The following is a 26,030-nucleotide window of genomic DNA, read 5'->3' as shown; positions in this document are numbered from 1 at the left end:
TCAGATAGCCGTGTCGCGCAAATGTGGGCGTGACAATTATTTGATTGACATGTAATTTAGCCAATGAGATTGTGTTTGCGGTCGAGGGGCGGAGTGAAACATTTGAGTATCTGTTATGGAAGATGTCACTCGTTAGAGGAGCTATGATAACTGCGTCAAAGTCAAAACTATTGAGCCTCGCTAGGTAATGTCAACTTGCTGCGTCACTGTTTAAGTCCGCGAACAAAACCTTAACCTGTAAACAAATTGTCCGGGGGGGTACCAGTAGCCGTGTTGACAATTCGCTGAGTAGTTAGCAAGCCAGCCGTTAGGTAATGTTAGGCTAACTAGCTAGCACCAGCTAAAGTAAAAGCTTCCAGTCCTTCTGTTGTCATGTGACCTGATCTTAATGGAAAGTTCGTGTTTTGCAGGGCTTCTACTCTTCTGCACAACATCAATGTGAGTGGACAATTACGCCGGCTTCCTCAAAGCTCCCAGCCCGTGTTCACCGCGGGGCTTCGGGGCTTCAGCGACGCTTCTGTCCAGAGGGAGCCCGAGGTGTCCGGTCCATCTGAGGATAAAGTGAGCCTCACTGAGTCATGTGTGAAGGTCAGCGGATATCCACGATTACACATTATAGTGTTCATTTCCGCACATGCAAGACGTTTGACTGAATGCTCCATCTGTGCGATCCCTTCATCGACCATCTCCATCTTTATCTCCCTTCATCGACTGTTATAATGTTCAGTTTATGTTGAGACAGTGTCAGAAATGTGATAATTCAACTCGTTAACTATTTTGGAGGATGCAGTTTGTGGTGCTGTTAAACTGGATTAAATTAGAAGTGAAAAATGGGGTTGACGATATGATGGAAACTTGTCAGTGAACGCAACACTGTACAATAGTACTGCAAACTACAGCCTCCAAGATGAAAACACAGATAATCAAAGGTTTTCTCTGTTATTTTAATGAAAAGCTGAATACGATTTAGTGCAGTATATTCAAATGGATTCACTTTAATTGGTTTACCTGATAAACTGGAAAATCAGTTTACAAGTGTGTCGTTGTTTGTCAAAAGACATTTTTCGATATCAATAATGTCAGAAGTATAAGCCAACTGAAACCACTGTTTCATGATCTCTTGCCATCTGTGTTGGTTCAGAGACTAGGGGAGATCATGGAGAAGGGCGAGTACCTGAGAATACATGTGGAGGGAGGAGGATGCTCCGGGTTCCAGTACAAGTTTTCTGTTGATAGCAACAGGAATGAAGACGACAGGTAAACGTCCGCATATATGTTATATTGTGCTACACCGGCACTCGCTTTCTGCCCGTTAACCCCCCATCTCCTCTGTTCTGCTCTTCTTCCAGAGTGTTTGAGCAGGGAGGAGTGGGCATCATCGTGGACCAGGACAGCCTGGAGTACGTGAAGGGAGCCACCGTGGACTTCACCCAGGAGCTGATCCGCTCCACCTTCCTGGTGCTCAAGAATCCGCAAGCCGATCACGGCTGCTCCTGCGGCAGCTCCTTCTCTGTCAAGTTATGATCTCGTCTCCGTTCCTCATACTATTACGCAATACTCTGACTTAACAGCTCATTGGGTGCACGTGTACAAAACATCAACAAATATTAGAGATATTTTACAAATTCTGTGCAGTGTAATGCATCCTCACTAGACCTGTCATATACTGGTCTCAGCAAACATATTATCTGATATGTGTTGAGAATACATACACACATATATATATATGTGTGTATACAAAACATAATGCTGAAAAATTTGATTATTTAGAAGTGGTGGTGGTGAGTTGGAGTCAGGCCGTGGCTCCACTAAGCCACTAACTGGTTTGTGCAATATGTTGTTACATAAAAAGAAACATGGACCCATTCATTCCTCTTTTCAAGATGGCTCTAACATAACTCTCACTTCACTCATGATTACTACCTCTGTTTGCTTTATTAGTGAGGTTCAACAATCCAGCGATCAAGTATCAGTTGTTTTCTAACTCTAAATAGTTCATCTTAAACCATTAACATAGAGAGGAGATTACTGCATGTGTACCTAATAAGCTGGTAACTCAGAGTATTTGCTCTGCATCTCTGATATGTTGAATTCTGAATTTAATTCTCTACTATTTATCGACTCAAAACTGGTAGACAATAATTGTATTTTCTTTTTCTGGTGTGAGAATGACTGAGCAGCAGATATCTTCATTAATCAGTTTGCTACTGTTATAAGATATATAGAGTATTCAGTGCATTTACAGTTCACAGTGGTCAGTTCGTGTAACGTACTCCTACATAAGAAAGGCTCACTTGAATTGTTTTGAGTATTCAGTGCTTAGATTTGCCTTTATGTGTAAAATATGTAAATATAAAGTATTAAGTGATATTTGTTGCATCAGGAATAAATTAATTGAATTTAAGATGTGTTTCTGAGTTTGTGCCTTCACAAAGTTCTGTGCAGGTTGTTTTTATGAAGTACTTGATCAGCGGGATGCTACATGAATCACACAACGTTTTAAAGTTCACAGTTGCATTTTTTTTTATTATTAAAGTGGAGTTTAAGAAACATCTCACAAAAATATACAAAAAGAATATCTACAAATGATATTTACACTGGTTAAATGTAAATCAAAATATGCAGCAACATGTTTTAGTAGTTAGTTTTAATACAAGGAGCAAAATGTTTTGCACTTTTTACGTTCTCCTCTCCGATAAACATTCCATTTAAGCAATATATCTTTACTACACAAAACATTAAATCACTGTTGAGTCAAAGTCACACCGTTCATATTGATGAAAATGCAACAATAATATATCATAGCAGCACACTGAAAAGTGACCGACAGAATTGCATTGAGATATAACGATTTACAGCTCTTCTTTTCTGTTTTTCTGAGGAATTTGGTTTCGGACGGATTGTCTTCCAGAAAGCCATGCACACCCGTCAACCACAAACGAATACTCAAACACGCGTTAAACACGTCGGGGGGGGGGGGGTGAACACTGCCGAGGGAGGTCTGAGGTCAACCGGTCAACAACACAACAACAACCACGTAAAATCAGAAATGAACCACCAGGGCAACACAGTGACCAGGTCAGGTGTACAGTGCATAGTATGCTTTGGCATGCTGACATCCAGAACATAACAGTGGATGTTACATTCAGGAGGAAGGCCACAGGATTTGAAATCACCAGTAAAAATAGAACAAATGACTACATGGTCTGAAAAGTAAAACGATACAAAAAGAATCCTCGTAGACACCCAGATTAAGGCTAATTCAGTTTGCTACATGATTTAAAAAATGGCATTGTCTGTAACACAATTTTCAAGCCAAGCGGCAAAACTGCCATTTTGGGACACAGATGTTTTTTTTTTTTGTTGTTGTTGTTGTTTTTTAAAAAACAGAACCCATTACTGAATGATATGCACATATTAGATGCTTCTTTTTTTTTCTTTTCTTTTCTCCTTGATAATGTCATGAGAGCAGGGCTGCACGCCCGTCACCTGTTTTCACAACGTGATACTGGGATGAAAATGGGCCTTGCACACATGCATGCACCTAGTTTTGAGGCAGTAAGTCGAATCAACACTCATATACAAGCTGCCAGGTCTGCCGGGTCTCCCCCTGCTCGTCGACATGCGTCCTTGACTCTGGAGCGCCGGGCCGGGAGACGCGCAGACTTTTTTTTGTGGCAGGATGGTCCAAGTGTGATCCTCAGTGTGGCGCGTGGACGCACCTCCACACAAAGAGGCTGGGGGAAAGGAGGCACAGCTTAATACCGGATTGACATCTGTGAACTATGTTGGACATCTGTGTTGGAGCCTCAATCATACCTTCTGTCGTCTCCGCCGGCACTCACGACGAAGCGATCTCCATTTGTGAAGCGTATGTTTGTCAGGTGAGCAGAATGGCCCAGAAAGCGTTTGTGTTTGGCCTGAAACAAATCACATTCACATCATACAAAAAGTCAACAGATCTGGCAGTTCAGTCACCAAAAATTAATGTTCATCAATGCACAAGACACTGATAAATTAATGTTACAAGACAGATTACAGGTTGAAAAACTGGATGGATTTGAATGGATTTTTATTTTATTTTTTCGAATCTTTTAAATGATTCTGATATAATGTGCTTTTGTTGTTAAAACTGTATAAAAAAAGAACTGGTGAACACTGATAAAATGTCAGTTTTGAGCCAATTCATGTCCTCGTCCTCAGGTCAGATTCAAGGTGAATTCCTATTCCATTGTCTAATATCACCACTAGGGGGCATCAGAGACACACAGTGGCTTCAAGATCAACATTAGCCTTAGTCACACTCATATCCTGTCAGCAGACAGGTTGTAATAGTTTAAAAAAAGACCGTCCTAACTGATGAAAACATCAATGAGAACATGTCAAATAGAAATATCAACATAATAAGAGTCATACTTACAAACTTCTCCGGACAGGGAAAGTCAAACAGCTTTACCATTCCAAAGTCATCACCCGTGGCGATGTTAAGGCCCGAGTGGGACACGCAGGCACAGGTGACGTCCGCCTTGTCGGTGTTACGGGACCAGATGCCTACGACCTCGTCCCCAAGGACACTGTTGATTGCACACAGAAGAGACGTTGTCTCCCTCGCTCTCCAGCACAGTATGAAATGACGGCATGCGTCAATCTCGCCACGGTTGGCTCTCACCTTGTCCAAGAGGCCCAGGTGATCCTGTCAATATGAGCCTGTTCTGTGACCTGCTTCCCGGACGGCACCTCGTACACCAGCCGTTTATAAGCACCCGTGGATATCTGTGTGAAGGCAGGGCAGGTTAGAGGTGTGCGTGCGTGAGCCAGTCGGCGTCGGCGTTTATGAAAAGCTCCGGCGTGGCCCGTACCTGGACGAAAGTGCTGTCGGCAGAGAAGTCCATCTGCATCACGAAGCTGGGGATGTCCCTGCAGCAGTTGATGCGGTTCAGCTGGGGGCCGAGCGTCAGGTCGTAGAAGTCGACGGCGCACTCGGTGGAGCCCACGGCCAGGAAACGAGAGTTCGGACTGAACCTGAAAAGGAGACGCGTGTTGTTAAAAAAAGAGCAGATCTAGTTTCTTAACACTGATATTGCTCCTGATGTTTAATGCTTGAGAATACTCGCTTGAACCCATCATTTTTTACCCGTTTTCTAACATTTGCTTGTCATTCAATTTGTAAGATACACAAATCTGAACACATAATATGTACAAATATCTAAGCTGTGGCTTTTACACTTTTTGAATAGATGACCGCATACAACATACAGCTTCAGTATTTATATTGTATGAATCTATACGATCGTGTGAACATTTTAATAATATGTCAAAATAGTCAGTTTATGGTGCACACTATCAATACAGATTAAAAATGAATGATATTTAATTGTGATTAATCTTATTTTTAGTGTGGAATTCAAAGGGTTAACAAAATAATATTACACTGCCACATAAATAACATGGTTTAAAGAAAACACTGAGAGCAGGGAATTAAAATGCAGAATAATATCAATATTAAATCAGTCCACAAATAGAAAATGCCTGACACATCTTCTTCTCTCCATTTCGACCTTCTGTCAACACTATGCTAGGTCTGTTACACATCAGGAAAATGAGACTGCTGAGATTTAAATTTAAAATTTTAAGATCTTAAACCTGACCTGCCTGAACGTGACCATCATAGGTAAAACAAAACAAACAAAACAAACATATTTGATAGAAAGCCACGTCCACACTTTACAGAGGACACAGTCGAGTAACACATCAGGTAAGTCAACCTGTGGAAAGTGTCAAACTCCACTTTAATTACCTTATGTCTTGAATAGGAGAGCGACGGTCCCGTTTCTTGCCCCAGATCTTGAGTGAGGCGACCAGCAGGATGATGAACTCTCCGTTCTTCATGCCGATGGCCACCATGTCTCCCTCGGGACTGTAGCTGATGGTGCGCGCTGGGTGGCCGAGGTTCACCTTATTCAGCATCTTCTGTTTTCCCCCAACAGGCAAAACAACATCAGAACATACTTGTGGACCAGCTTGGAAATCTCCACCCGTGGTAAAATGGTGACATGCGACTCGGGGCCTGACCTTTTCTGGGATGTCCCAGAGACGGACAGTGCCGTCCTCTGCAGCGGACAAAAACACGTCCCTGGAAGGATGCGTGCCCAGACCCCATATGGGTCCGTCCATGTGGCCGTTCACCAGGATGTTGCACGCTGCGTTCTTCTCTCCCACTTCAATGATCTCTGCGTTCCTGGTCCCCACGAGGATTTTACCCTGGCACGGCACGGAGCAAAAACGTGATGCAGAGGATGAGGCCTGAATAGCCGGACGATGGCGGTCAGACGTCACCTACCTTTCCTCTGCACACAGAGCGAACGCAGTCTATCACCTGTCCGGTTTCTAATCGAAAGGCTCGGCAGCGTTTCAGCTCCTGGTCCCAGAGCTTCAGAGCGCCGCCCTCCTTTGACCTAAAACAGTAACGTTTCACTCTCATAAATATGAAATCAGAAATCAATTACTATATATTATCTTAAACCAGTCACATTTCATCACAAATGAATTATAAAATTATAGAAATATGGCAGTAATACATTAATATGATATACTTTCTGATATACTTTTTGACGTAAAACGTATAACGTTAAAGGGACAGTTCAGTTTTTCAAAGTGGGGTTTTATCGGTACAGACATATGTCGCACTGAATATTATCAATTATTATCAGTTACGGAAAGAAGGGGAACTGAGGGGATTACAATGGCCTAAAAACCTGTAATTTTACTTTTCCAGAAAATGGAAGTTTCCGGTCCTAACGTTTTGACCCGTTGTAAACTCAACGTAATGATTTGCCTTTGTTTTCCCTGTCACATCGTTTTTTTCCTCATGTTCCTGTCTTCATGGTTTTTGTCTCATGTCACGTTTTTGTCTCTTCGTCCCGTGTTCTTGATTCTTTTGCCTTTTTGTAGTTTGGATGATCCTCCCGTGTCTGCAGCTCTTTTTGTTAAGTCGTGTCTTTATCAAATACTTGTTGTTTGTTCACCGGCCTCGTCTCCCTGTGTCCTGCATTTGGGTCCTTCCTCACCTCCTTCTGCTTGACACGTGACGTGTTAAGACGTCAAAGTCACCCAATGACAAAACAGCAGTTCTCTGAGATAAAATTACATTTTTTATTTTTTTCAACAGAGTCTGGTTGCTTTAATGAGCCTTCAGGTCCCCGTTGAAAAATGCTGCCAACATAAAGTGGTGATAATGTTCTAAATATAGAGTACACTTCGACTGATATCGATTCTTTAGCCGAGCCTTCGTTGAAGCTGCTGAAATTAGTTCTTCTGTCGACCGGTTCATAGCTTGGCATCCGTGCAGGTTCTGACCATCTACTACGGGTTATACACTGACTTCATATGTGTATCACATAGAACCCCACCTCGAAGAACCTGAGCCACCCCTGTAGAGCTGCCTTACACCCAAACCCTCACAGAGGCTTTTGCTTTTGTCCCCCGATAAAACATCTTATTGGGACTTTTTCGCCTGCACTAGGCTGACAGCTCCCTCCAGGCTTTGTTGAGTTTCATCTGCTTTTCAATGCATGCAAACCTACACAACGGACCGTTTCCATGGCAACGCAGGTTTTGCCTGACTCAAGTGTATCTGAAGACGTAAACGGTGGCTCTTGTTTTAATGAGCCGGCGCGCACAATGGCCGTTTTTGATTTTTCTTTCTCACAAAAGACACTTTGCGGCAAAACACAGGTGTAGTTTTAGATTTAGGATCTTGGGCCGCGTGTGAAAACACAATAAAATTAGTTACCATGGGCGCGCTGCCATGTCTTACAAGGACGATGTGATTAGCAGCATCTGTGCTTTTCTGACCTTGACTAGTCTGAAGTGTCTGCTGTGAGGAAGAGGCTTATGTGAGGGTGCTGGAGGTGGCAATCCTAGTTGTAATGCCCTCATTATAGATTCAGATCGTATATCAAGGTGTTATACTATCAAAGTTGATGCATTTGAAATGTTTTTTTTAATTAAACTAAATCACCACCATCCAGCACAGAGTGATCTGTGTAATTTAGCACGGAGTCATTTAACAGAGAAGCACTTACGGTCGTTCTTTGCCTCCCGTGACAATGAGGCCGTCTCTCAGTGTGGTGTACATAGTGAACACGGGGCCCGTATGAGCCTTGGCCACTATTCTTACTAGAATGTGTTCCTTCCATACACACACATCCCCACTTATGGTACCTGTAAATGTCAAGTTATTCTGAAAAGAAAACAAATCTGCACTAATCTAGTGGCCTAAGAGAGCAGAGCAAGCAATGGACAGACAATTACAGCACATTTAAGCAGACAGTGTCGGAGCTTTAAACATTAGCAGAGGTCAAATGTGATATTTATAAGAGCAAACAGCATATTAATATTTTCATAAAACAAACAGTATGAGCAGAAATTGAGACTGTGTCGTGTAGTGGTGGGACTGACTTACAGCTCCAAATGCTACAGAAAGCATCGTCTGCATCCGGGCGTCCTCCAAAGAGCTCAGCACGCCTTTCTTGCTGAGCAAAGCTCGACCGGCCAACGTCCAGAAACGCACGTGCTTGATGCCCACAGACACAAAGTGCGTGTCTGAGTCGGGCCGAAACTCCGCCACAAATATCCTCTGCGTGTGACCTATCCGGGAGGCCAGTTTGGCACCTGAGGAGCAAATCAATGTAGGAGTGATTTCTCAAATCAAAGGCCAGAAATAGTTAAGTAAAAAAAATAAAAGGCTGTTATTTATTTATCTCTTTTTTTTTTTTTTTTACCTTCCTGCCACTTCCAGATGGTGACGGTGTGTTCAGGGTCCAGACCCACAGACAGCAGGAGTTTTCCTGTGGCGCTGAAGCTGACAGAGCAAACCCCACCGGAGTGGAAGCAGCGCAGCACCGACAGGGTCTGCTTGGTCATGGCGTCCCACACATGGATGGATGGAGACGTGGCTGAGGGGCAAAAACAATAAACAGATGTTTTCTCTAAATCTATTATTTGTTATATTCATGATACAATGACTTTTTTTGTGTACAATTTAAAGAAATTGATTTATTCTTTTGCTGGTTTCTAAAAATTCAGTTTTTAAAATGTTCAAAATCTTAAAGCATGGGCCTTCAGCCGTGGGTACTGCAAGGGGGGTCACAACATCTTTGGTTGATTAGACATATTCTGTATATTTTTATAATTTTCCCCCATAATTTTTTTTTTAAATACGTATTAACATGAATCCAACATATTTTAGTTCAGCCCTCCACTCATTCAGTTTCTCACAGAGCGCCACACTAGACCTGTCAATCTAAGCTTCCTGCACACAATAGGCCCCGCCCCTTTCGCTGCTGAGCCAATCGGGAGGCCGCGTATTACTATTCAGTCCCCAGGTGAAATCCAGAAGCATTGCAATATCTATATATATATATATGTTTGTGTCAGGTATATTTATGGCAGTTGCACGGTCACCCTACTGTTGCATGTTTGAAAATTTAAAAGAAAATGAATATTTGAACCTGTGTATTATAAGAGTAGCTTAATGCTGAATGCAAAATGATGATTATAATGTATATTTATGAATATAACTAGGCTGAGTTTAATAAAGAACACATAGGTGGTGCTTGGCCTGAAAAATGTCGTAGACCTCTGTCTTTAAGTATTGTTGGCCACTGGACGTCAGTGATGCAACAAACTAAGACTTATTTTTGCAGAGTCTGTAAAATTCGTGTCTTACCTGACATGTCGCCAGTATCACCTGTAAAGCAAGAAAACCAGATTTATTGAAAAAAAAAGGCAAGCTATTATTTTTTAGTTTTGACTCCAACAAAATATTAAATGTATAAGTAATAATGTGTAGCTCGATAAGATGCATGTATAAAATTCAATGAGGTAAAATTTCCTTAAATTGTCTTTTGCACCTTGTGAAATATGCAAATTAAAAAAAAATTGCTGCGTACATGGATTTTCTGCAGCATTGTTATCAGCAGAATGTGTATCTGTGCTCATTAGTTTCTTCGCAGGAAGGAACAAACTTGTAAGCGGAGTAAAACACAGCCCTGGATACAGGCTAGAGAAACGGGGGCTGCTGGTGACACACGGAGGTCAACGTCTCACAAACATACCTACTTGGCCAGTTGCCACCACGTTGGGGAATTTGGGGTGTTGATTGATTGTCAGGCACAGAATGTCGTCGCTGTGTTCTACATAGAAACTTTGGCAGGCTGCAAGAAAAGCACACACAGAGATAACGATGCGTCGGGTGAACGGCAGCGCTTCCTCCCGCCCGTCCTCCGTCTACTCACAGGTTGTCAAGTTGAGGACGATGCCGACCGAGGCCGTGTGGTAGATGATGTCCGCCCCCTCGTTCAAGTAGTGCACGTTGTTGCGGCAGTCGTTGCCGCGATAACCGAACACCAGCTCCAGCACCAGGTCCTGTGGGAGAGCCAGAGGAAGACGGCCTGAAAGTCAGAGAGGCCGGGCGCCATGACAACTAAGATGTTTAAGAGCCGGCTGCCGGCTGAAGAACGCCATTATTCGATTACAGTATCATCACAGTCCCCAGAGAGGCTGTCTGGACAGAAGAAGAACACGCAGCGCCTTCAGCTGGAATAATCACATTAGAAAAACCAGCATTTTAAATCTGCTCCTCTGACAGAGACAGCCCCCTCCTCCTTCTTCTGCTTTCAATCCTCATCTGTATGAGTTTGCTGTGTTTTGGTGAGGACGTGAGGTGCTTTTTTACCTCGATGGGTCTCTTCTTTTTGCCGACATTGTTGGTCTGCAGCTTCTCCGGCTGTGGCAGCGCTCTGCTGACAGGAGGCCTGAAACAGACAGCTGGGATAAGAGGGGATGCTGTGGAGCTGATTACCATGTATAATAATAATGATGACGACGATGATGATCATTACCGCCTATGAATGTTAAATGAATATTGTACTGCTTGGTCTACTGTTAGTGAGACGATGAAACGAAGGCAGATTTGATTTATTTCAATACAGAGCCCGAGTGGAAGCGCTTTAATAATTCTCACACACCTACAGCTGCGGCCTACCCACATATTGATGGGGAAACATTTATGTCAAACAAATATCAGAATTAATGGCTGAATAATGCATTTGCCTGTACAACAACTCTAGCCGGCTCTAACAATGCTGTTCAAGAAACGTGAGATACTGACTTATTCATCTCAGTTTTTTTTCTCAGTTTATTCGTTTTAGTTTTTCACCCTCATGTTTGCTGCGCCTCATTGATGAGATTGCTTCCCAAATGCGAAGACAAGGCAAGCCTTGATACACCAATCTGCCACAACATTATGACCACCTGCCTAATATACATAGTGTAGGTCTCCCCCGTGCCTCAAAACCTGTTGTGACTCATCAGTTGTGTGGTGTCTGGCAGCAAAATGTTGTTAGTGTGGGCCTCTGGATCTGATGGGTTGAGGGGAGGGGCCTCTGTGGATCATCCCACAGATACTTGATCAGTTTGGGACCTAGTGAATTTGGAGGCCAGGTCAACACCCTGTGCTGTTTTTCATGTTTTTTTGAGTTGTTCTTAAACCGTTTTTTCGTGTGTGTGTCTGTGTCCGGCTGCCTCCTGGAGGAGTGTTATTGCTATGGAGTGGGGGCACCTGGTCTGGTCTAGGTGGGTGGTACATGCCTACAAGTTAACATCTACATTAATGCCAGGCCCTTAAGTTTCCCAGCAGAACATGCACATAATTGCATTATCGCAAGATGGTCAACGTTATTTATTTCTTCTGTCAGTGGTTTTAATGTTGCGGCTGATTGGTGCATACAGTCCATGGTGATGGGTCACATATTTACTATTGCTGTGTAAATGTCTCATATTCAGTTTTTAGAATATTTTGAGACCATCTGTGAGATACTGTATTATATAACTTGACCTTAACTATGAGTAAAAATGTTTTGTCTCTATTTGTGATGCTAGCTATTAATGTCACATAAAGAGTCGGAACTGTGTAATGTGTGATGTACTTACTTAAAGCACCACTGTGTGTCTATAATTAAGAGTTTTAATACAGTCTATGCTTAAAGTGCAATGGCACGGAAAACAATTAATAATGCAGTGACTGTATAGAGTGGTCGAACAGTAAAGGCACAGTGTGAAAGGGGAAACAGTATCAAGTGTCCAAAGGGGGCCCACAAAGACACTTAACTCCACAGGTTTATAAATGAGACTAGAAAAGTAACAATGGGGAGAATAATGTAGAATAACAATGAGAACCTTACCGTGACCCTCTTCATGGCAGCGATAAAAAAATAAAAATAAATAAAAAACAAGAATTAGAAAAAGGTTTCCCCGCAATGCTCACTGCTGTCCGGTGGAAACACACGTAACACAACACCTCAGCCACTGAGGACATAAATACAAGAGTCAGCGCCATTGTGTAGCCATGACGACCAGAGTCTATTGCTATGACAACTGCTACTCAGAAGATGCAGCATGGATGCTCGCATCGGAAATCGATAAATCTGAAGAGGTTAAAGACTGTGACACATTTTGAATGTTTTATATTACCAAAAGAAATATCATGTAGGAATTAAAGACAAGCAGATAAAACCATAGTTGATGTTCTAAAAATTTTTAATGTCTTGTAGTTTACGGTGTGGAATTAAAACTTGGCCCACTTTAATCATGGCATTTCCACTGAGCCAGAAACACCCCAGGTACAACTCATTCATATTCTGGTCATATTCTCTGGCGTCTACTAGTAAAGTAAATTAAATGCAAGCTCCAATTACATTTCTCATCCCATTAAACAGCAGACAAAACATGGGGTTTAATTTGTACTGCAGACAAAACAAATGAAAACTTTAGCGAGGCAATATCACAGATTCACTTTACAGACATCAAGGGACTTCTTTGCAGTTGTGAACTAAATCTCTTCTCTCAATATTTTATGCGCAACTGCCTTTTATCTGTTGTTGTTTTTGAAGGCGACCACATGATCCACACGATTGCCCGTTGTCTAGCCCCTGGTTAACAAGGCGTGCCTTATTTAGCTTTTCACGCAAACTGAACCCATTTTATTTGAGCGAACTCTTCATACAGTGTATATGATCACAAGAACTTACCTGACCACCCCTTGTCTTCAAGTGGAATAAAAGAACGAAGCAGGATAATGACAGATGGACAGCCATTAAAGGAAAGAAGAAGAGCAGAAAAGGCTGAGTTATTTCAAAAAGGCAGGGACAGGATGGGAATTTTCACGCAGGAAAAGAAAAGTTGTCTGAAGAAAGCAGGATTGGCTTTTTTTTTATCGACCTTACTAGTGTTACTGCTCAGGGGCTTCACCACAGCTTCAGCGACAAATACCTTTCATCCACAGAAGGCTCTTTCAGCTGCAGGTGGGGTTTCACACCCGTCATTGGTCGCATATTTGTCGATAAGGCCTTGATGGTGTAGTTGATCTCGTTCTCTCGGGTCACATCGCTGTCGTAACCTGGTGAGGTACAGGAACAAGGGCTACGATGTGGTAACCGAAAGGTGTGACAAATAAAAATCCTCAGAGGAAATTAATCTCTTGCCTCCGTCATCCTCGCTCTCAATATCCGACTCCTCGCTGTCGCACTGTTTGAATTCCCGGTGGCCTTCAAGCTCGTGGGCCCAGATCATGAGGCACGTGTCACCCCCACCGACCGTCACCAAGAGGCTGTCGTCATGGCTCCATCGCACATTGGTAACATGTGTGCTGTGGGCCACGTAGCGTTTGAACTTTGCATACTTCCCCTGGAGGAGAGAAACAACATTTACTTACTGCTTGTGACATTAACACAGAATTAGCATCACATATACATAAAGCTTAAACCTTGAGATGTTTAAATGAGATAACATTAGGCACAGTTTCTTACCTTAACCGGGTATCTGAAGAGCTTGACGTATCCTAGGTCATCTCCTGTTGCTAGCACCTTTCTGTCATTACTAAGGCAGGCAGCGGTCACCTCAGTGACCTCACTGATCACGGGCCAGATGCCCTCAACAGATGTTCCCAGGACACATGTCCATGTGGTCCAGTCGATCTTCTCCACCTGAACCAAGTCAACCAAACATTCATTTAAATATCAGTTTTCTAGCTAAAACTTCGGAAATGCCTCACAATGTGGATGTTGAATGTTGAAGAAACTAAAGAGCAACACAAAAGATTCACAGGGGGCATCATTGAGTACATATCAACCAGACAGGTAATGCTATATCCCACACTCTGAGGCAGCTAATGTACCATGATTGGAGTAATTTGTTCACTGCACTTTGTCTTTAAAAGCTGGACTGCAGCATTTTTAACCATCTGCAGGACGAGCTACAGCTCATAGGCTAAAGGAAGAGCATATAACATGAAACAGGTTGTGTGGAAAAAATCAATGATTCATTTCAATGCCCTTTCAAAACATGGAATATATCTGACATAAGAATATTGATCTAACTCACTGCTTTAATAAAACGTTATGAAAATGAGAAATTAATCTGTGACGCCAAAACTCCTAGTGTGTAGCCAGACATTAAAGAGGAATACTAGTCTTTATGGTAAGCTAAGCTAACTAAGAGGTGCCTTTAGCCTCACATTTAAAGAGCTTAAAATATATAAAAATGAAATATTATTAGATTAAAATGAATACTGGAGTGAATAGAAAAGGACCCAGAACAGGTCCCTGAGGTACTCCGCTGCTCAAAACAGCATATGTGTTATTGTTATTATTAAAAACATTGAAAATAATATAAATGATATACACTGGTAACAATTAGCATCCTGCGATAAAGTGCAGATGAGACAGGTGAAAAGACAAATGCATCACGATGGCATAAAATGAGATGAGAGCAAAGGAAGGTAGAAGAGGACATCTGATGCTCCACTAAGTCATAGCCTAGCATCGTCTATCATCTCTGACTCTTATTTTCTTAATGCTCCCCTCCGCTGTGTTCTTCACAGGCTATCTGAATGTCACAATGTATCAAAGGGACCCTAAACACTAGCCCACTTCCACTGCCAAAATTAGAACAATAAGGGTGAAAAGTGGGCCGTGTTAATGCTTCAATGCCCTTCCCCGGGCCTCTACTGATCCCGAGGGGAAAGTGTGGGCCAACAGCACCATAGTCGTGGCTGCTCCCGCCCTTTTCTCCCCACTTACCTCTGTAGCTGGGATGGTTTGCCTCTTGCCTCGAGGAGCTTCGAAAAAAAACTGCTCTTTAGCACCTGTGTTGACTTGGAGTAGTTTTCCTGTGAATGAAAGAGCCCAGGGGGCGACAGCGTGGCGGTGAACAGTTTTAGTCATTTGCAAGGATTTTCAAAGATTTGCAAGGAGCCATGTTTACCTCTCTTGTCCCAGTCCATATGGGTAATGTAGTTTAGGCATCCTTTGCACACTCCTACGCGTTTGCTGCTCATGACATTGTAAATATCTACAAAACTGTCTCCTGACGCTACAGCGAGGTACTTCCCAGTTCCTGAGCCAACAACAACAAAAAAAAAAACGTTTATCAGTCCTGACTGAAATATTTCAACCTCTGTAGATGAATCATAGTGATTTTGGTGATCCCTTGATTTTACAGCGGCTGATGACGAATAGCCACATCATACTAGATGGATTTGTACATAAATTTGCACCACATTTCGTTTCCCCAAATTAAAAAATTCCTCTGACTCAATTAAATGAATGCAAATGAATGTCAAGGGGTCACCACCCTTCACTGGTGACCCCTTGACATGTCTTCTCCCCCCACTTGTAGTACTGAATGAAACATGACTTACTTTTGTCTGTTTTTGACTTACATGCAAACAATACTTTCACAATCCCCACGAGATACATGTTTGTCATTTTGATTCCCTCTAGCGTGACAACACAAAATAAATTAATATTATTAAAAATAAGAAATAAAACAAGAATTATCACTTTAATCACACTAAAACTAAAACCAGTTCCCTCAGATATACACAACTCGACACAGTTACTTCAACTCAGGAATTCATGGTTCTTAGGTGAAGAAATGTGATCCCTTGCATTGCTGATTAAAGCTAAGTGTCTTGGCAAAAGAGAGTTTTGTTTCTTGCTCTCACTTTGTCCGCCCCCACTGTTTCTCATTCCTCTCTTGCTGCTTCTCTGTCTGGCCTTATTACAAAAACCCATTAATTTGGGTCAGGCCCGCAGCAATATCTCCCTGACTCACAGCAGGAGGGAAATGTGTATACCTGCCGAAATTCAGCACAGTCCTGCCTACACACTGTAAATTCTGAGACTTTGGAGGGCACAGTGTTTTTTTTTGTTTTTTTTTCCGAGTTGTGTTTACTTCTCAGACTAGACTAGACTTTGGAAGAATTTTGAAGAAAAACAAACCTGGAGAGAATCTAATATCGGAGATGATGTCCTTGCGGTGGTGGAAGGACACCAGGTCCTCCAGGGTGTCTGCGTTCACAATGAGGAAACTGCCGTCATTCAGGCCAACCGCTAAGGCTTTGCCGTCAGGGGAGAAGCAGCAGCAACGGCCGCCTGCGGAGGACAAGGTGTCTGCTAAAGCTCTGGGACCAGCTCACTTCCTGTCTGAAATTGCTTTTCAGCGGTGACTCACCTTTCCTGAGTTTGCGTACAGCCAACATGCAGTGGCTGGGTGAGAGGTCCCATATGCGCAGGGTTTTGTCATCGCTGACAGTGGCACAGAGAGGGAGATGTGGATGAGTGGCCAGGCCCCACACTTCACCCTCCATGTGACCCTGCAGACACACACAACAGCATGAATATTTGATTTATAGTGGCTCAACTCACTCATACAGCAGGCGATGAAGGACAACAGGAGAAAAATAACATGGATATAAATAAGGATATTTTAATGGCTTATTTATTATTTATTTCTCTCATTACACCTATTGGAATGAAAATTTTCCATCAGTTTGATTTGATTTAAAGTTATTATTTAACTTCCTTTATTTTTTATTACTTAGATGCTCTAAAAAGTGTAAACTCATATATTAAAACATTAACATTCTCACAGTTTTTAGTTTGACAGATTTAAAAGCCAGGAACAAGGTTTTGGTCACTTGTACTTGCACTAACTTCATCAGTAAAACACACACACACTTGTGCACACTTTCATGAATCTCTACTTTCTTCCTTTTACATCTCTAGCCAGCCTCCGTGCATTACAACGTTTATGAATAGAGTAGGCAGAGAACAACCTCCGGTTCTCGTCTCCCATCAATTGACGCCATCCATCAGAATGTGCAATCCAAAGGGCAATCAATCGCATCTGGACCGCCTGAATACAACCGAGGGAGCCTCTGAGACACTACCCTGCCACTTAACTAAATTAAAACTCTTCCAGCGAGTGACAGTAATTCATTAGCGTTTATAACACTTTCTCCTATGAATCTGCGTTGCCATATGTGTACGTTTTAGCCTATTAACCATATAACTGATAAGCACCTGTTACTGCAGACCGTTTTACTAAGCTGTTCATAATGAATGGTTTTAATTTTAGCTTTTGCTACCATAAAGGAAAGAGAGAGAAGTCTGGGGCGTCAGCATTTTGTCACCTCGCTGTTCAGAAGATGCTCCAACTTCTAAGTTGTCCAATGCAATCTCTAGTTAGACTGCCCTTTAACACACCACAGAGGAAAGGGCTTGCACTACCACTGCTGAAACGCAGAGCGTCTCCAACTTTTTGAATCTTAACTAAGTTGGAAGAACCTCACCGCCCCCACTGCAGCTGTCAAGTTATAGCCTCCCAGCTCATCACGCAGCAGAGCAACGCGCTTCCTCATGAATATCCTGCCCGAGCGCGGCTGAATCCTACAGCATCAACTGTATGTATTTTTAGACGCGTGACATGTTTTTTTTTTTTTCCCGCCATCTTGCCTGGACCAGAAGAGTGATGGGGCCGCTCTTGTCCACCTCCAAGATCTCGCCGTTCTTGGTTCCCACCAGGATGTGGCCGTGACCGAGAGATATGGCACGAATGGAGGGATTGTCCTCCAAGAGCAACCCTGCAGAGCAGAGACGGATTACAGGATGAGTGATGTCCGAGGCCTTAGCCCGGACCAGGATACGGGAGGGATCTTCATTTCAGCTAAAAGCATTGAATGTTTTAAATGGCCGTGCATTAGACGGTTGTGTTATATCACTGGAGCACAAGAGTGACACAAGGACAGCGGAGGACAATTTGGGGACAGCTTGACTTTTTTACCTTTGGAGCCAGGAGCCAGGACTGCTCTCTTGATGGCGTAGGTCTTGAGGCATCTCTCAAATGTGTCATCCCACAGAGCAACTATACCATCCTTTCCTCCAGTCACAAATCCCTATGGAGACGCAATAGTGACACATTTATGTTGCGATAACCTCCTCCTGACCGGACATGTCACAGTCATGCTACTATATAAAACAAGGAAATGAGAGGTAAGAGGAGGTGGAGCGATATCATCTAGTAATGTTATGTATATACGCTGACCCCTCACACCTCGGACACTATCTGTTCAGACTCCTCCCCTCAGGCCGGCATTACAGAGCACTGTACGCCAAAACCACCCGGCACAAAAACAGTTTCTTACCCCGGGCTGTCGCTCTGACGAACTCTGAGTCACAGAGCATGTGACCATTCCCAAATAACCCTTATTCCATGTACATACCACTGTATATATCTGCTTCTATTACTACTCTATTCTGAAATATTTATGTTGTACACGTTTTCTATTTTCATACTTATCTAACTGTTCCTTGTATGTGTTGACTTACCCAATTTTGATTCTGTATATATCAGATAAATTTGTCAGTGTCTCCGAGGACATACCTTTTCTAGAGCGTGCATACTGAAAACAGGGCCGTCGTGAGCCTTGACCGTCTTCATCAGGAACATGTCCCTCCAGATGCAGATGTCCCCCGTGCACGTGCCCGAAAACACCATCTCCTCCGACCAGCCGTACACGGCGCACATCATGGTCTCGGTCTTCCCCATGTTCCCCTTGCGCCCAATTAGCCCACCACCTGAAAGAGAGGCAGGCAGACGGCTCACTCTGGGACGTGTCAGGGCTCAGCCTGCAGTCCACCTTGTTAGGGGCTGTTCGAGTCGACACAAGGATGCGGTTTCTCACCAGCTTTATGCCAAAACTTCATGTGTTTCACGCCGGCTGTGATGAGCTTGTCAGGCAGGTAGGGATTAATTTTGACAACAAATATCTTGTCCTTGCTTCCCCTGAAAAACAAGTTGCACAACATATGAATAAGAAAAAAATATATATATATATTAAAAATGTGTACAGTTTTCTAGCTCCTGTGCACTTCGGATGATTTAAATCAGTCTTTAAATTTCATGTATATCACTGTCAGCGCCAAGTCAAGGGTCAAGAAAACAATGTGGGAGAAGTTTCTAATTGTAGCAAAGAAATTAAGGAATTTGGAAACGTGTTATGATGCTCCTCCTCCTTCTCCTCCTCCTCCTCCTACTTGACTGACAGTTTCTTCACACAGCACAATCACTGCTTTTCCTGTGTCTTATCTTAGATTCATATAGTCTCCATCTCATACCCACTCTAAAGACTAGGCAGTGGCGCTGTAGCTAGGCTCAGTCAAGCCCCATTTCCCTCTGCCCACCTCACTGCCTTGACCACCAGAGTCTGCAAAGGAGATTAGTGCTGCTCCAAGCTGTCCCTGAGCTGCAGAGAGAGCCCGGCACGCAGGAAAGCAACCCGCAATGCATTGCTCTGGGGGGGTGGGGAGTTTCAGCGGAGTAGACACTAAATAGGAACATCAAGCAGCGCAAGAAGCAAAGCGGAAAGAATATTTTGGGATGCGGATGTTTTCCAGTCAGATATTTGTGGTTCCTCCTGGTTTTGAAGTTACGTAATTTCACCTGCTGTGAAGCTGACAATGTTACGTCGCGCTCCGAACAAAACCGACACCTCGCTGTGGTTTGAAGAAATTCATAATTCACGTTTGGTAAAACAATCCACTTGCATCAAATGTACGGGCCCGTTGTTGAGTGTGCGCCGTATCTGTCGGCGTGTGTCGTTTACGTCTTGTGTGCACAGCTGTCATTCGCATCATCGGGTGAAACAGGAAGTCGGCCTGTTTGTAGTGACGATGATTTCTCCTGGGACACTCGTATAGTAAGTCTGCCTTTATCTTTAATACGGGGTCGTTGTTGCCCACATGTGTACAACACTTTAATTTATACTCTTTGCTTGTTTAGTTTTTTTGCATTTGTGTTATTTGTATCTTGATGAAAACAGTATGTAGGCAAAAAAAAATGTCGTGATTAAGAATTAATTAACAAACAAATCCATGAATACATATGGGTTTTAGCCTTTGTATGAACTACAACTATTAATATTTTATTAAAAAATAAATAAATGTTAAAAAAATAAATTAATTCATGATTGTGATATAAATAGATTTTCTGTTGTTTGTGCAGTATTTATTTTACCATCACATTTAATTCTTGATCTTATTAATTAATGACTTTTTCTTATGTATTGGTGTATGTATTTATCCGTGTATCTATGTCTGTATTATTTTGTACTTTTTATATCAATCCCCCAATTTATTCCTTCAATTTATTTATTCCTGTTTTCTTTAAGCATCTACTCATTATGCAAATAACAGACTGTGCCGCTCCAAATGTGTCACGAGGTCAGCTTGTGGCATATTGGTTGATAATCATGAGAGGAAAAATTACAGCCTCCAACTAGAACATCGTAATTTCTTCATTTAGTTTTCCTTCTTCCAGCTCTAGTCTTCTGTTGCATAAACAAGATGCTCTTGTAAGACATTCTTGGTAAAATAAAGCAGGACAAACTCATTAGGTTAAGCCCCTGGAAGAGGAATTAAATGTAATTCTCTTTAATTATGGATCTACAGCTAAGGCCCTGGGGACAAACTCCTACTGTTCAGACTGAGGCAGGGTTTAGGAGTGCAGAGCAGCAGCCTTTAATCTAAGAGGTAATTCCCTTTCTGTCCACTCCTCCATCAGTCATGCTGTTAGCCTCACACTGTAAGTGGCTTCAATTTAGCTCTCATCTATAATAAGTGCTGAATTAAGTGAAGGTTTGCTAAAGGTGTGCCTATGTGGGGGACGGCAGCTGCTGCGTGCTGAATAGCCGCTCGTGCAGCCGTGTAAACACAGTGATGTGACGATACTAACCGCATGGCTGAGAGCTTCTCCCCCTTCCTCCAATCCCACAGCACAATGGTGTGATTGTCATCCAGGCCCACGGAGGCCAGGCGTTTGCCATCCGCTGTGGAGGGAAAACATCGTTCAGCACAGCGCAGGAAGAGTTAGGCTTTGTTTCAGTGAAGTTTGGCCCTTGTTAGCAGCATGAAAGCGTCCTGTTGGGTTTGATCTACGGCAGGTGATTCACTGACGCTGACAAACAGATCGCCGCCGCGCTCCTGTCTGGGACCAATTACGGATAGTGAGATGAACGGCTCCACCTTGATGTTGTCAGACTGCTCTGGATAAAAGACGGCCGAAATGTGTTTTTTTCCTGTGTTCACTGTAAATTGGGCGCCTTGTGAATTTACCTGTTTCTTTTATGTTTGGGATTCTTTTTCATTTTAGTTTTGTCCCCAATGGGAGAGCGAATCCGTTTGGAAAAGTACACTAAATGAAGCTTGAAAATAAAAAAAAATTAAAAAAAAACAGGTTTTACCTGAAAAGTCCAGAGCGCAAACTCCGAGCTGGTGGAAACCTCTCAACACAGACATGGGTTTCAGCGTTTCTGTGTCCCAGATGTGGATTGAGGAATCTCTGCCAACCTGGATAAAAAACAACAACGTCCATTCAGAATTATGGTTCAGATAAAACTAAAATGAAACCTTGAATATTTCACGTTTGAATAACTATCTACCTGGCCTGTTGCTACAAAGTCCTTCAGGGGGTGGATAGCCAGACAGAGGATGTCATCATCATGGCCCATGTAGAAACGCTGAGTGTTCTGTTGCCTGTTGTATACGATCCCTATGGCAGCTACGTGGTAAACTATTTCACCGGTCTGGGTGTAGAACAGGTTGCTCCTGCAATCATAGCCTCTGTAGCTGAAATCAAAACAACAGACGGTGTGAATAATGACATGTATGATTTAACGTGCTCACCACAGGAGAGAAGACTGGTTGAAATTCATTTTACAATACTGTTGCGGTGTGCGATTTGAAGCTTGTTTTTTTTTATGATGCTATATGAGCAGCCTACCCATGAATGAAGTGCAGCTTCACCCCGCTCCCCGGTGCCCGTTCTCTCTTCTTCATGGCTGTTGCTCGATGTTTCTCTTTGCACTGCTCTTTGAGCTGAGGTAGATCTTCTTTATAAACCTGGATGCACATAGAAAAGCATTTATTTATTTTTTTTACGTGCTCTTTAATAAACCTTGGACGCAGTCTTTCTTGTTTTTAACACGCACCTGCCGCCGATACGTGAGCTGCGTCTCCTGCTCAATTTCTGAGTCCATCTCAGGAACATCCGACTGATCAGAGTCTGACTCCTCACTGTTGGAGTCTGCCAAGGTCTCTGCAGGCGGATACAAGGTTACATCACAGCTCGCCAGTAAAATCCCCCCCCCCCGCTTCCACTAAATCACACGGATATCCTACTGCACACACAGTAAAGAAAATACAACACGGCGTCCCGATTCAGTGGGAGAGAGGGTCGATCATGTAATAACGCCGTGACATCTCCTATTTATTAGGCTGTCGTGCTTCACGGTGACAACGCTCAAGACGAATGTATAAGAATGCTGATGCAGCACAGCGAAGCAGTGCCAAGTCAAGGCAATAAGCAGAACTGGCAGCTAAGGACGGCTACTCACAAGATCCATTAGGAAAATTAAAAGCAGGAGCAGTAAGTGTGTGGTTTAATTTCAGAAAGCTGCACTCTGTCTTAGGAATAAAAAAGACTTTGGAATGACGGTGCAATTATACTTTCCAAGCTTCGTTCACTTTTATTGGATTTGTCTTAATTAATGCGATGGTCGTTCCTTTGCAGGGCATTATACAAATGATAGTCATAAAAAAAAGAGAGAAATCTGGTACATTGCTCTCTGGTGGTTTAGCACATTAAGTTCACAGGGCTAGTGGGAGCAGTGTGACCATTATGTAACAGAAACTACATTCATAAAAGCCTACACATGGAAATGTATAGTTATACGTTTAATGGGTCGACATTATCACAGCTACGGATGAAGGAAAAATACTTGTTTCACGCTGATACAGGAATTATAAAAACATTTTGGAAGACATGCATTTGCATGAACTGGTACAATACCACTATCATTTCTGCGAGTATCAAGACAGGTACGGAATTAATGTCGTACCAAAATTTGAGAACTAAAAAAATATTTTCAATGCCTAAAATTTAAACTTCACACCTGCAGCACTATCTTTGTTTGAGTGCTTTTGTTCACTCATCTTCAAACCTTCAAATTTGTGATTGTTCTCCGTGTATTGTTTCTTTTCCAGGTTTGAAACTTTGCAAAGGATGATCTGTGTATATGCTTGCAAAGTAAAATAAACTGAAATCTTAAAATCTTGAAATGAAAGGATAAAACTTCAAGGATGGAACTAAACTGCTGCAGTTGTGAAGAAGAAACTGAATTTTAACTTAAATATAATGTACCTTGATATTAATTTATATTTTTTTCAGGCAGGTTTCAGAAACTTTTTAAAGAGATTTTAAATTTTAAAAGCATTTTTTTTTCTTCTCCAGTTCCATTAATAATAATTAATATTAATAATATTAATCTGGTCAAAAGACTAGCTAAGCATAAAGACTGGAAGCAGAGGGGAAAAACTAGCATGGCTCCATCCATGTAAATAAATAAATAAATAAATAAATAAATATTGTCATTGTCTTGCATATCAAGACAAATTATGTTTGTACTTCTTTCATCTGGACAAAACTGCAGGACTCAGCAGGGGCACTTGTATTTTCTTTTATTTAGTGCCCAGACAGAAGAGTGGTAGCCTCATGTGACCCTCAGAAAAACAACGAATATAACTAATTCCCTAAAGGAATCGAATTTTAGCTGAACACAACCTTCCACTCATTTGATTGAGTAGACATCAGCGATTTCCGCACTAATTTAATAATGTCTTGTTGGCAGGAGCCATCAGCTACGTTAAAACGTAACACTGCAGTATTTCTAAATCCGAAGCGACGTCCATATTTTACTGTGCAGTAGGTAGAGTTAAGTATCATCTCACCTTGCGGTGCTATATGCAGAGCCTCTTTAGACTTTCTTTCTGGAACAAACTTCCACTGAAACACTGAGTGATCGGCACCGCCGATAGTTATGACCCACTGGTAGTCATGTGACCATCTAGCGTTGGTTATGTGGGCTGAGTGGCCTAAATATTTTTTAAATTTTGCACCTGAAATAAAGAAGAAATGCATTAGAACGGCAGTGCATAATTTCACTTTATTTCAGTGTTAAATAATAAGGTCTATCTTACCTTTTTTAACACACGGATATCGTAAAAGTTTCACTAATCCGTAGTCGTCAGCCGTTACTAAGACTTGATTGTTAAAGTTGGCATCCACGGAGTTGATGTCATTGATATCTGAGTATTTGGGCCATATTCCATTGACCTCAGGGCCCAATACACATGTCCACGACGCCCACTGGACCAGCTTAAGCTCCTCTCTGTTGGTCACCTCCTTCCCACCTAAACAAAAAAACGGGAACATTTTATCTCACAAAGCAGCTCCCATTTATTACCATTGTTGTAAGAAGAAGAAGAAGAACATAAACTAGGTGATGGCGTTGTGTTTACTTGGCATCCTGTAGAAGAGCCTCCTGCCGCTACCGTCATTGGTCTGCAGATACTTGCTGTCTGTGGACCAGTCCATGTGCGTGATGAAACTGGTGGAGCCGATGCACTCGCCCACTTTCTTGTACCTCTGCACGACGCCATAGACGTCCACCGAGTTGTCATTAGAGCCGACAGCCAAGTGAGCGCCGTCGGGGGAGTACTTCAGCTCGTGGATGGCCTCCTTCCTGTCCTTGATGTGGACCACCTCCGTCATGTCTCTGGAGGGAAGCGGAGAAAAGCATCTCGAATTTTCGTTCGTTCTTAACGGCCGTTCACTGGGGATCAGAGTTTCCCACCGTGGACCCACCTCACTCTCAGAACGGTGAACGAGCCATCCTTCATCCCCAGCGCCAGGTGAATACCGTCTGTGCTCACAGCTGCGCAGCGGATTGGCTCCTCCATGTTACAGCGAGCTATCAGTGCGTGATCTATGAGGCTCCATATCCTTTAGACACAGAGTAGGAAAAATGAAAAAGATAATATAAAAGATAATGTATTTTTTTATGACTGAATACTGACTGTTCTATAGTGACTGTACTTTTATATCCAGTAAATACAAATCCATGCTGTAATTCCTAGCTTAGACTAAATGCACTGTTAGTATTATTCAGCCTGAAACCGAAGCTCCACCTGACTGAGCGGTCGTCACTTCCCGTCATGGCCAGAGGCTTGGTGGGGTGCACGGCCAGCGCCCACAGCTCACCCTCGCAGTGGCCCTGCATGATGAGGAAGGGCTTGTTGCGGTCGTGGACGACCACCTCGAAGATCTCGCTGTCCTGAGTGCCCACTAGGATGTGATCCCCCCGCCAACACACGCTGCGCACGGACAGCCCTGACAAAAACACACTCACAACATCAGACTAAAATGAAAACGGACAAACAAAAAACAAACATGCAAACATGAATGCAGATGGACGTTTTTTCCACTCATACGGCCGTCAGAAGAGACACGACAGGGACACTAGAGACAGGAGGTGATAATAGCCATGTGCAGGCCAGGACGGAGATTCCGACAGGAAATACAATGACTGCAAATGTTTTTTCAAGCCGATCTGTAAACTGACTCTGGGTAATACGGCGAGAATAGGATGCACGATGCATATGCTGTATACACAAACAGTACTGTGCAATAGTTTTAGGCAATATAGATGTTTGGATTGATCGTTATTGGTTCTAGGCCCTATCTGTAGCATCACAGTGAGCCCAAGTGAACAGCCAGAACTGCGCTCAGAT

At 42.8% G+C, this 26,030-nt stretch overlaps 2 protein-coding genes across 6 annotated transcripts in view; one reads left to right on the top strand and one right to left on the bottom strand.

Moving 5' to 3' along the window:
* Window positions 1-21: 21 nt before the first annotated feature.
* On the top strand, window positions 22-2,404 carry isca2 (iron-sulfur cluster assembly 2). Its single transcript, XM_047612008.1, has 4 exons — window positions 22-184; window positions 411-588; window positions 1,142-1,257; window positions 1,350-2,404. The coding sequence occupies exons 1-4, from the start codon at window positions 123-125 to the stop codon at window positions 1,522-1,524; spliced, it is 531 nt and encodes a 176-aa protein (XP_047467964.1). The 5' UTR covers window positions 22-122; the 3' UTR covers window positions 1,525-2,404.
* Window positions 2,405-2,497: 93 nt separating this feature from the next.
* Window positions 2,498-26,030, bottom strand: part of eml5 (EMAP like 5) — a 38,326-nt gene continuing 14,793 nt past the window's right edge. For 2 of the 5 annotated variants that reach the window (XM_047612002.1, XM_047612004.1), the window contains 38 exons: window positions 25,428-25,629; window positions 25,105-25,242; window positions 24,759-25,015; window positions 24,438-24,650; window positions 24,189-24,356; window positions 22,391-22,497; window positions 22,183-22,301; window positions 21,842-22,028; window positions 21,644-21,749; window positions 21,136-21,229; window positions 19,088-19,188; window positions 18,787-18,980; window positions 18,187-18,298; window positions 17,859-17,986; window positions 16,576-16,717; window positions 16,344-16,496; window positions 15,325-15,456; window positions 15,141-15,229; window positions 13,869-14,045; window positions 13,545-13,746; window positions 13,333-13,459; window positions 13,092-13,106; window positions 12,246-12,254; window positions 10,739-10,817; window positions 10,299-10,428; window positions 10,119-10,217; window positions 9,731-9,751; window positions 8,784-8,957; window positions 8,465-8,673; window positions 8,085-8,242; window positions 6,341-6,455; window positions 6,073-6,261; window positions 5,798-5,970; window positions 4,860-5,022; window positions 4,670-4,773; window positions 4,421-4,574; window positions 3,820-3,920; window positions 2,498-3,737 (listed from right to left, as the gene is read on the bottom strand). In XM_047612002.1, the coding sequence (XP_047467958.1) occupies window positions 3,701-3,737; window positions 3,820-3,920; window positions 4,421-4,574; window positions 4,670-4,773; window positions 4,860-5,022; window positions 5,798-5,970; window positions 6,073-6,261; window positions 6,341-6,455; window positions 8,085-8,242; window positions 8,465-8,673; window positions 8,784-8,957; window positions 9,731-9,751; window positions 10,119-10,217; window positions 10,299-10,428; window positions 10,739-10,817; window positions 12,246-12,254; window positions 13,092-13,106; window positions 13,333-13,459; window positions 13,545-13,746; window positions 13,869-14,045; window positions 15,141-15,229; window positions 15,325-15,456; window positions 16,344-16,496; window positions 16,576-16,717; window positions 17,859-17,986; window positions 18,187-18,298; window positions 18,787-18,980; window positions 19,088-19,188; window positions 21,136-21,229; window positions 21,644-21,749; window positions 21,842-22,028; window positions 22,183-22,301; window positions 22,391-22,497; window positions 24,189-24,356; window positions 24,438-24,650; window positions 24,759-25,015; window positions 25,105-25,242; window positions 25,428-25,629 (5,078 nt within the window). In that variant the 3' untranslated portion in view covers window positions 2,498-3,700. The remainder of the gene's footprint in view (window positions 3,738-3,819; window positions 3,921-4,420; window positions 4,575-4,669; window positions 4,774-4,859; window positions 5,023-5,797; window positions 5,971-6,072; window positions 6,262-6,340; window positions 6,456-8,084; window positions 8,243-8,464; window positions 8,674-8,783; window positions 8,958-9,730; window positions 9,752-10,118; window positions 10,218-10,298; window positions 10,429-10,738; window positions 10,818-12,245; window positions 12,255-13,091; window positions 13,107-13,332; window positions 13,460-13,544; window positions 13,747-13,868; window positions 14,046-15,140; window positions 15,230-15,324; window positions 15,457-16,343; window positions 16,497-16,575; window positions 16,718-17,858; window positions 17,987-18,186; window positions 18,299-18,786; window positions 18,981-19,087; window positions 19,189-21,135; window positions 21,230-21,643; window positions 21,750-21,841; window positions 22,029-22,182; window positions 22,302-22,390; window positions 22,498-24,188; window positions 24,357-24,437; window positions 24,651-24,758; window positions 25,016-25,104; window positions 25,243-25,427; window positions 25,630-26,030) is intronic. The other 3 variants (XM_047612005.1, XM_047612006.1, XM_047612003.1) reach the window with 2 other exon arrangements.

Source organism: Mugil cephalus, chromosome 17 (assembly GCF_022458985.1).
Source record: "Mugil cephalus isolate CIBA_MC_2020 chromosome 17, CIBA_Mcephalus_1.1, whole genome shotgun sequence".
NCBI classification, from domain to species: Eukaryota; Metazoa; Chordata; class Actinopteri; order Mugiliformes; family Mugilidae; genus Mugil; species Mugil cephalus.
Note: the sequence above shows the minus strand (reverse complement) of the source record. Positions and strands in the feature narration are given on the sequence as shown.

Excerpts from the sequence above, each read along its gene's own strand:
- isca2 (XM_047612008.1), top strand. The coding sequence starts at position 123 with ATGTCACTCGTTAGAGGAGCTATGATAACTGCGTCAAAGTCAAAACTA. Across the intron at positions 185-410 it reads AAACTATTGAGCCTCGCTAG|GGCTTCTACTCTTCTGCACA; the intron begins GTAATGTCAACT and ends CGTGTTTTGCAG. Across the intron at positions 589-1,141 it reads TCACTGAGTCATGTGTGAAG|AGACTAGGGGAGATCATGGA; the intron begins GTCAGCGGATAT and ends GTGTTGGTTCAG.